The 9,516-nt window shown below is 60.5% G+C and overlaps 1 protein-coding gene across 1 annotated transcript; it reads left to right on the forward strand.

Moving 5' to 3' along the window:
- Positions 1 to 116: 116 nt before the first annotated feature.
- Positions 117 to 9,248, forward strand: MFAP2 (microfibril associated protein 2). The gene is given in 13 exon segments (XM_075437161.1): positions 117 to 454; positions 456 to 494; positions 496 to 554; positions 1,896 to 2,017; positions 2,019 to 2,068; positions 5,781 to 5,881; positions 6,999 to 7,088; positions 7,550 to 7,576; positions 7,675 to 7,761; positions 8,115 to 8,156; positions 8,318 to 8,405; positions 8,518 to 8,591; positions 8,863 to 9,248. Coding segments are annotated over 13 exon segments (1,221 nt in total). The 3' UTR covers positions 8,967 to 9,248.
- Positions 9,249 to 9,516: the final 268 nt, after the last annotated feature.

Raw genomic sequence — 9,516 nt, forward strand, 5'->3', positions numbered from 1 at the left:
GCTTGGGGCAGGACGGCGTTGCCGGCGCGGGTGAGTATCGGACGGAGTTGGGGAGCAGGTGGAAGAGGTTTTAGGGTCACCTCGTTCTCCGTCTGGGCTGGACGACGCTGTCCTCGATGCCCGGAAACAAGAGAGTGAACGCGGGGATGGCACCGCTGGGATTTCAGCAGCCCAAACCGAGCACCAGCGAGCAAATAACCCCCGAGCCAGTTTCCAGCTGGAATTTCCTAGAAAATAATAAGAATTGCTGGAAAAACCCAAGCGTCCTCGCCAAGGCTGCCAAACCCAGCTCCTTCAACGGAGCAGAAGCCAGCAGATGGAGATGCCGCATCCCGAAAGGGGAAGAGCCCGATCCCCAAGGAGGGGGAACGCGCTGCCTCCGAGGGTCTTCTCGGCCGCCTCCGAGGGTCTTCTCGGCCGCCTCCGAGCCCGGCTCTTGGATCGAAGGCCGGTTCCTGCGTGGAAAGTCTGAACCCCTCCGAGCGGCGGCGGCGCCTCTGCCCTCCGGGAGCTGGGGATTAGATCAGGAAATGAGGCACAAGCAGAGGTAAGAGGTTTCCTGAAATCCTAGCCAAGGCTGGAGTTATTAAGCCAGGCTTCCTGAGCTTAAAAAAAAAAAGAAAACACACACGCACACACCCCTCGGAGATTTTTTGCCTGGTCTTGGCAATTTTAAAAGCAAAAGGGAGCTGGGCGCGAGGGACCCGTTTGCAGCTCGGTTCGCTTTTACTTGGCTGGTTTTTCCAGGGTGTTCCTGGCCTCAGGGGGTTTTGCAAAGTCCATTTAATTATTAACAGGCAGCTCCTGCCCTTAGCTAGAGGTTAACAGGGCTGGGGACAAGGACAATGCCGGATTTCGGGCAGGCGGAAGCTTTATGGGAGCAACTGCTGGATGTGTTTGGAGTCGCTGGGGGGGGTTTATCCAGCCTGCAGACTGGAAAACCGAATTCGATTTGAGATGAGAGCACCTTAAAAAACCCCTCTGCTTCTCTCCCTGGGCTGAAACTCTTGTTTTCTCCGTGTTTTTAGAGCAGTCAGACCCGCTCCTGGCTGCAGAAGCCCCCGTACCTCGGCACAGCCGGCTGTGGGCTCAGTGCAGTGGGTGCAATCCTGCCCCACGGCTGAAGAATCTCGGCCGTCGCCTCCCCGTGCCTCATCCCCATCCCTGTCCACGCCGCTGGCCATCTCCGGAGAGCTTTTCCCTCCATCCCAGCCCTCCAGCACTCTCTGCTCGCTCCATCGCTGTTTTGAACATGCCTAAAATTTGCAGTTTTTTATCCCCCAGTGCTGGACTCGGTGTCGCTGCCGGGCTCGGGGGTTTTAGGGGAGCATCCCCAGCCTCGCCGGGATGCAGCCGGCATCCCGTGTCCTCCAGAAAGCCGCCAGCGAGCCGGGGAAAAGAGGGCCCCACGGTCAGCAATGCTGGCTCCGCCGCCGCGCAGGGGCTGCAGATCTGCTCCGGCATCCTCAGCCTGGGTGGGGAAAAAAGGGGAGTTTTTTATTCCACACACACCCCCCCCCTCCATCCCAGGATAAAGCTTTAAATCTGCCGCGGGGTTGCAGCATCCTCTCGCCTTGGGGGGCAGATGGAGCGCTGACGCCAAGCTCGGAGTCTGGAGGGGTGATGGGGATGCCAGGATCCCAGATTTTGGGGGGTTTGTCCGAGATCACAGAGCAACGCCCTGACATGATCCCTTCATCTCGCCCTCCAGCAGCGCGAAACCCAGCCGAAACTGTGCAGGCTGCGCAAAATCCTCCTCTCTCCTTTTATAACCAGTTCAAAATTCATCCAGCTGGGGGAAAAAAAAAACCAAACACTTAGCGCTGACGACCATTGCGTCGATATGTGCTTGGTGAATTCTTTTGTTAATTATTATTCTTTTTTCCCCCAAGCAGGCTGCAAGCGGGGAGGAGAAGGGGCCGGCGCAGGTGCGGCGTTAGGACCCAGCGGAGCCCCCATGTTGGAGGTAGGAGTGTGGGGTTTTTTTTTTAACTCTCATTTCGGAGTTTTGGAAAGCAAAGAGAGAGGAGAGACCAAGGCGGTGGGCAAGGGCAGGACCAGCACCAACGCCCAGAGCGGTAAGGAGCCGGGCAGAGACCCCCCGCCCCCAGGGCAGAGACCCCCTGCCCCGGGCGGGGATGCTGGGGACCCCCCAGCAGCGGACGGGGCTGAACCCCATCCTTGGGGCTTTGCAAAGTCGCCCTAAAAACTCCAGTGGTCGGGGCGGGCGAGCTCGCAAAAGCTGTTTTCACCCTTTTAATCTTCTCAAAAGCAAACCCACCTTATTTTTGGGGTGCTGAGAGCCGGCAGCCGCGCGGGGTGGGGGGGACACCCCGTCTTTGCAGCCTGACAGCTCTTGTAGTAGGTTTTTAAGCACTTCAGAAAGTCTAAAAATACCCCAGCGTCTGAAGGAAGCCGTCTAATATTTTTTTCCATCCTGGAAAGAGACGGTAGAAAAGGGAGATTTTAATATTTCTATTTATTTTCCACCCCCTTGGGGAGGGGGGGGATGGGACCCTGATGAAAACGCGAAGCGTGAAAACAGGGATGGGGGAGAGGAGTTTGATTTTTTTTTTTTACCTTTGGTCAGGGGCCAAAAAAAATTTGAATCCTTTCATATTCCCTTTGTTCTCCCAGTCTCTGGCAAGCGGAGAGCTTGAAAAAAAAAAAAGAAAAGAAAGGAAAAAGGGAGAGAGAGAGAGAAAAAAAAAAGCTGGGGGAGGGGGGGCAAGGCTGGGGGAAGGTGGGGTTTAGCAGAATGAAAGGGAGAGACTGTGGAGTTCTTTCTGCGGGGCTGATTGTTCCCAGATGTGCAGTTGCAACAACATCTGGCGCAGCTGGAGACGCCGGACCCCTGTGCAGAGGGGAGAGGAGCTTGGGAAGGGGGCACCGCGGTCCCTCCCGGGGCGACTCGCCGCGTTGCCTTGGTGGTAGGGAGAGCCAAGGGTGGGGAAGGAGGAGGAGGAGGAGGATGGAGGTGGGCCCCGGCCCCTCTTCGCAGGCCTTGGGGTCGGGGAAGGCGTCGTGGCGACCCTCGGCGTCGCTCCCGGGCTGGGTTCGAAGGCGGCGGCGGGCGCTTCGGCGTCCTCCGTCGGGAGGAGAAGACATTGGCATCGCCATCGGGAGAAGACGTGACCCGTCTGTCCCTGTTCCACGGCCAAACCCCGGGAGCTCCGTCCAAGCTCTCCAAGTTTGGGGGGAAATTCAGGGGGAATTCGACCTCTGGAGAAGCTTTGGGGCAAAAAAGGGGCCGGCGGGGCAGGTTGACCCCGAGCCGTGCAGCCGTGTCCTCGGGATCGCCAGAGCGATGGGAGGGTGACTTGGGGCCGGAGCGATGGGACGGTGACTCGGTGACTTGGGGCTGCAGGAGATCGGCGCCGGCATTCTGTGGGATCCCGGCGTCTGGGGAGCCAGCACAAGTTGGGACAGGCATTACAGCCCCTTTCTGCCACCTCGAGGTACCCCCAGACCCCCCGGCCCCCCATAGCAGCCCTGGCCTGGGCAGGACCCAGCTGTGCTCCCAAACCCAGGGTCTGCCAGCGCAGTACAGCCTCCCGGACCCCTGCCAAGCGCCCGCCAAGCCCAGAGCCAGACGCTGATCTCACTCATCCCCACACAATCCCTTTTATCCCAAGACACATTTATCCTCGGTTAAACCCGGGTCTGGGGCTTCCTTTGCCGTTGGAAGAAGATGGGGCTTGTAGGGACCTGGGTCCCACCAAGTTGCAGCCGTGGGTTGGTGATGGGGCGCTGCTGGGCTCATGAAGTGTTTGGGACCACCAAACGCTGTCTTCTGAGCTTGGTCATCTGATCCCAGCTCAGGTAGGGACCAACTTTTTGGCTTTCCCAAAGCTGGGAAGGGTCTGGAAGTCATGAACATCTTCAGTATCTGCAAGTCTGGGGATGGAGGAGGATGTGGTGCGTAGAAGATCCAGCTGTGGTGGTGCTGCAAGGGCATGGTCGCTGGAAGATGCCACACTTTGGTGATCTTGAGGACGTGGTCACTAGAAGGTGCTATGCTTTGGTGGTAGTGAGGACATGGGGGCTAGAAGGTGCTATGCTTTGGTGATGTTGAGGACATGGGGGTAGATGGTGCAGGATGTAGTCACTAGAAGGTGCTGTGCTTTGGAGATGGTGCAGGACGTGGTCGCTAGAAGGTGCTGTGCTTTGGAGATGGTGCAAGATGTGGTCACTAGAAGGTGCTGTCCTCGGAGATGGTGCAGGACATGGTCACTAGAAGGTGCTGCTCTTTGGAGATGGTGCAAGACGTGGTCACTAGAAGGTGCTGTGCTTTGGAGATGGTGCAGGATGTGGTCACTAGAAGGTGCTGTACTTTGGAGATGGTGCGGGACGTGGTCACTAGAAGGTGCTGTGCTTTGGAGATGGTGCAGGACATGGTTGCTAGAAGGTGCTGTGCTTTGGAGATGGTGCAGGACGTGGTCACTAGAAGGTGCTGTGCTTTGGAGATGGTGCAGGACGTGGTCACTAGAAGGTGCTGTGCTTTGGAGATGGTGCAGGACGTGGTCAGTAGAAGGTGCTGTGCTTTGGAGATGGTGCAGGACATGCTGCTGTGCTTTGGAGATGGTGCAGGACATGGTTGCTGTAAGATGCAACACTTGGTGATCTGGAGGATGGGGTTGCCAGAAGGTGCTGCGCTTTGGTGATGGTGGTCGCTAGAAGGTGCTGTGCATTGGTGATGGTGAGGACATGGCCGCTAGACGATGCCAAGCTCTGGTGATGGCGCAGTCAGTCCCACTGACCCCACCTTCCCCAGTGAGGTCCTGAACCCAGCAGGAACCGCGCTGTGCTGGGGCTGGAGCCACGTTCTCATCCCGGGTGCTGCACCCAGCCGGGAGCCGGGGCGGGTGCCTGGGTGCCTCTGCCATGGGGGGGCTGATGGGTCTGGCTTATCTCCACCCGTGCCTCAGTTTCCCCCCTCCAACAGCAGAGCCGGGCGTGCCAGGAGGGGTTCCCCATCCCCGCAGCATCTCAGTGAGCCATGAACGCCAACTCTGACAGCCGAACGGTTGGGTTTCGAAGGAGTTTTGGGGGAGAATTTCTCTTTTTTTCCCCCAATTTTCTCCCCTGGAGCTGGCAGGGATGAGGGGGGCGGGCAGCCAGGGTCCCTGCCAGCCCGCGCCGGCGCAGGGGGCCCGGCTGGCCGGCGGCACAGCCGCCCTTGGCCCGTCTCCCCGCCGGCGAAAGCCGCCTCTCGACACGCAACCGGCCGCTTGCAAAGCGCCGGGAGCCGCCAGCGCCCGAGCCTGCCAAACCCCAGCGCTGGCGCGGGATTTTGCTTCAAATCTATTTTTTCCCCGCCGCAAATCCCCGCATCCCCTCGGCTTTGGGGGATACCTGACCAAACGCAGCACCCCCCGGCCGTGGGGCCCCCCGAAACGAGCCCCGTGGCCAAGGAGCGGGGCTGAGAACCCCGGGAAAGGAGCCCCAGAAGCTCCAGCTGGTGGGTCCGTTCTCATGGAGGGGGGGGTCCACATGTCCCCCCCCATGGCGGCGATTCAGCCACCCCGGCGTTCCTCGTCCCCCCACCCAGCCCGCGGGGTGTTTCAGGGCTTGGTCCTTCCAGTTCCCCCGGGAGCCCAGCCTGCCTTTTTTTTTTGAGGAATTTCCTTGCTTTTTTAGGATTTAGGGCATCGAGAGGGGCTTTGTGCTGGGGGGGGGGGGCACAGAGAGGGGGCTTCTGCAGGGGATGGGGAACGGAGGGGTTTGGGGGTGCGCATCCCCCCCTCCCGGCTCCGCTGACCCCTCTGTGTTTCCCTCAGCCCCACATCCAGACTCCTCCGGCTGCATCCCGGCCCGCGCTGCTCCTCCGTCGCTGCCGTCAGGATGAGAGCGGTGGGGCTCTTCTTGCTGTGTCTGCCAGGTGAGCGTCCCCTCCCCGGGGGTCCCCAAGGCCAAGTGACACCCCAACAAACCCCGGGAGCCGGCCGCCACCCCCACGGATGCTCGGGTGCTGCACCCACCGGGGCGAGCATCACCTCGTCGCCTGTTACACCCCAAAATTGACCCAAAACCCCGGCGGAGGCTCGGGTTTAGGCTGGGACCCGCTCTAGGGTGGGGGGCACGGGGGGTGCGAGGGGTCTGGCACCAAGTGAGTCCCCCCCCCCGGCTTTGGGGACACGGAGGTGGCACCATGGGGGGTGGCAGAAAATTGGCACCCCGGGGCCGGGACGACAGCCAGAAAAATTCTGATTTATAACCCCCCCCCCCCCCCGCGGGGGGGCTGGCGAAGGCGGGATGGAAACGAGGAGGGAGGCGACGGACCCCGGAGCCTGGAGCCAGGAAAACTTTGGGCGAAACCAAGGCTAGCGAGCAGATGGAAAAAATTAAGGCGGCGAGGGGGAGGGAGCCCGGGGAGGGGGGGGCAGAGGAGATAAGCCCCCTCCCGGCATCGTTCCCGGCGGAGGTTCCCTCCTGGACGCTGCCTTTTGTGAGGATGAGGAGGGATGCGGCGGCTGGACGGGCCGTGGGGCGTCACAGCGGGTCCTGGGGAGGGGTCCCCGCCGTACCCCGGGGCTGGGGGGGTACCTGAGCCCCCCCCCCCAAGCATCCTGCCTGCTGGCGTCGGGGTTGGACCCCGTTTGCCCCCCCGGCTCCGCAGCAGGATGAGCTCCCAGAGCGGCTGCGAGGAGGACAGGGGATCCCCTGGTCCCCCCGGGATGGCGGGAGCATTGCCGACTCGCCTGGATGCTCCGGGTGGGATCGCGGTACCCGGGCGCTGCAGGACACCGGGATCACCGGGATCATCCCCGCCTGCGCCCCGATTCCGTAGGGATCCGGGCCGGTGCCGGTCCCCCATCCGTGAGCATCCCTCTCCCTCCTCTCGGTGCGGCGCGCCCCGGCTCGAGGACAGCTATGGGACAGTATTTTGGGGAAAGTGGCGAGGCGGAGGCAAAGCAGGGGACCCCAAAACTCCAGGCTGGGGGTGGCTGTGGCCCCCCCGGTGATGCCTCCCCCCACCCCGGGCTCTGTCTCCCCAGCAGCGCTCCTGGTCCAGGCACAGTACAGCAGGTTTGAAGGCATCACCTACCCCGAGCCGGTACAGTATTCCCAGTACGACCAGCAATCAGGTGAGAGCACCCTGAACTGGGACAGCCTCCGCCCGCCTCGCTCCCCGCTCTTTTTCCTCTCTTTTTTCGCTTTCCCTGGCCGAATCTGCATCGGCCCGATGCCTCTTTCTGCTTCCGTCCTCTTTGCTCCCTCCTTTTTCTCCTGCCCCTTAATTTTCCAACCTCCTCCTAATGCCTTCACGCCTCCCCTCTTGTACACTTTTTATTAATTATTAATTAATATTTATTATTATTTATTATTTATTATTTATTAAGCCTTTACTCAGCTCTATAAAACCGTGGCGGGATGCTGCCCAGGTCCGTTCCTGGGGTGGCTGGGAGGGTCTTTTCCCCCCTTGCTCAGACCGGCTGCCAAATTTCGGGGCTCTCGTCGCAAACTCCCGGCCCCGATGGGGCGCGTTTCCCCCCTGCACGGTTAAAACCCCTCCGTCCTCAGCCTGTTTTCTCTTTTATTTCCCCAGAAATTCAGGATTACTACGACTATCACGGTAAGCGGTTCCCCCGCGGGATGCCGGGCTGGGGAGGGGGTCTTGGGGGGTGGGGGGCAGGTTTCGGGGCTGTGCCTGCACCGTCCCTCTCCTTGCAGATGTCACCCCCCGCGCCCCCGAGGAGCAGTTTCGGTACCAGTCCCAGCAGCAATCCCAGCAGGAGATCGTGCCGGCCCCGACCCCAGGTGGGTGGCAGCCGCCGGCCCCCTCCCCACCCAAGGCTCTCCATCCCTCCCCTGCGCCCTGAGCCCAGTTGTGCTCCCACCCCGGAGCATCCTGGTGCCAGCGCCGGGATGCTCCAGCCCTAAAACCCAGGGAAAGGGCAGCGGGGTGCTTTTGCTCCATCCCTAAATTTACTCCATACCTAAATGTGCTCCATCCCTAAATGTGCTCCATCCCTAAATTTACTCCATCCCTATATTTGCTCCATCCCTAAATTTACTCCATCCCTAAATGTGCTCCATCCCTATATTTGCTCCATCCCTAAGTTTGCTCCATCCCTAAATTTTCTCCCCCCCCCACTTCTCTGTCCCCTCAGCTGCTGCTCCCGAGACCGAGCCCACGGAGCCAGGACCGCTCGGTGAGTTCTTCGCCCCCCGCCTCTGTTTCCATCCTCCCCTGCATCCCACCTGGGGTGATCGAGCGGGTGCGAAGCCCACCCCCGGGGTGTCAGGCCTACCCCCCCCCCCCCCATGATTTTTGAGACCCCCGTCAGAAAGCAGCTGCCTCTTCTCCCTGCAGACTGCCGGGAGGAGCAGTACCCCTGCACCAGGCTCTACTCCGTCCACAAGCCCTGCAAGCAGTGCCTGAACGAGATCTGCTTTTACAGGCGAGCGAGGGGGGGGGGAGCTTCCCTGACCCCCCCCCTGTGTATTTTGGGGACCCCCTCTGCTTTTGCACTAAACCCCCCTCATCTTTTCTCTATCCCCCGCCCCATCCAGCCTCCGCCGGGTTTACGTGATCAACAAGGAGATCTGCGTCCGCACCGTCTGCGCCCACGAAGAGCTGCTGCGAGGTACAGGGGGGGCGGGGGGGGGCCCCCAAATTGGGGTCGGCCCCACCCAGATCACCCCTTTTCCCATGGCGGGGGGAAATCCCAGCGACCAAAGTTGCTCCAGGCATCGCCCTGCAACCAGTGGGGCCAAACTGGGATCCCATTTTGGGGGGGGCTAAGCCACCCCCTGGCAGCAGCATCATGGGGATGGGGGGGGGGAGGGGTCCCCTCGCTGCTGCTCCCCCCGTTTTTCCTCCACCCGGGGGTGATTTCTCTCCCGCTCTCCCTGCAGCCGACCTCTGCCGTGACAAGTTTTCCAAGTGCGGGGTGATGGCCACCAGCGGGCTCTGCCAAACCGTGGTCGCGTCCTGCGCCCGCAGCTGCGGCGGGTGCTGAGCTCAGGGTGGGGGGGGACACCCCAAACCCCTTCGCCGCCCACGTCCCGGGATCCCAGCCCCTTCCCATCCTCCTCTCCCGGGTCCCCGTCCCGCTCCGGATCCTCATCATGGTGCTAAAGAAACTGTGCATGAAAGAGCATAAAAAAGAAAATGTCCATTTTTTGTGCACATAATAATTAAAAAAAGGGGGGGGGGGGATTATTTTTATTACTTTCCTTATTATATTGTAAAGCCCCCACCACCCCGTTTTCTACGTAGAGTATCCAAGAGATAAAGCGTAAGGGTCGCTGCGGCTCCCGACTCGTTTTTTGGGGGGGATTTTCTGATTTTTGGGGGGGGTGTCTCATTTTTGGGGGGGATTCCTGATGTTTAGGGGGGGTTCCTGATTTTGGGGGGGGAGGTTTTCTGATTTTCGGGGGAGGGGGGGAAGAGGTTCCGATGACTGGAGCGATCCTCAGCTGGGCGCAGGGGGAAGGGCTGTCGGTGATGATTCTGGGGTGCTTTAGGGTGTTTTGGGGGGCTTTAGGGTGTTTTGGGGCTTGTAAAGT

Source organism: Opisthocomus hoazin, chromosome 16 (genome assembly GCF_030867145.1).
Source record: "Opisthocomus hoazin isolate bOpiHoa1 chromosome 16, bOpiHoa1.hap1, whole genome shotgun sequence".
NCBI classification, from domain to species: Eukaryota; Metazoa; Chordata; class Aves; order Opisthocomiformes; family Opisthocomidae; genus Opisthocomus; species Opisthocomus hoazin.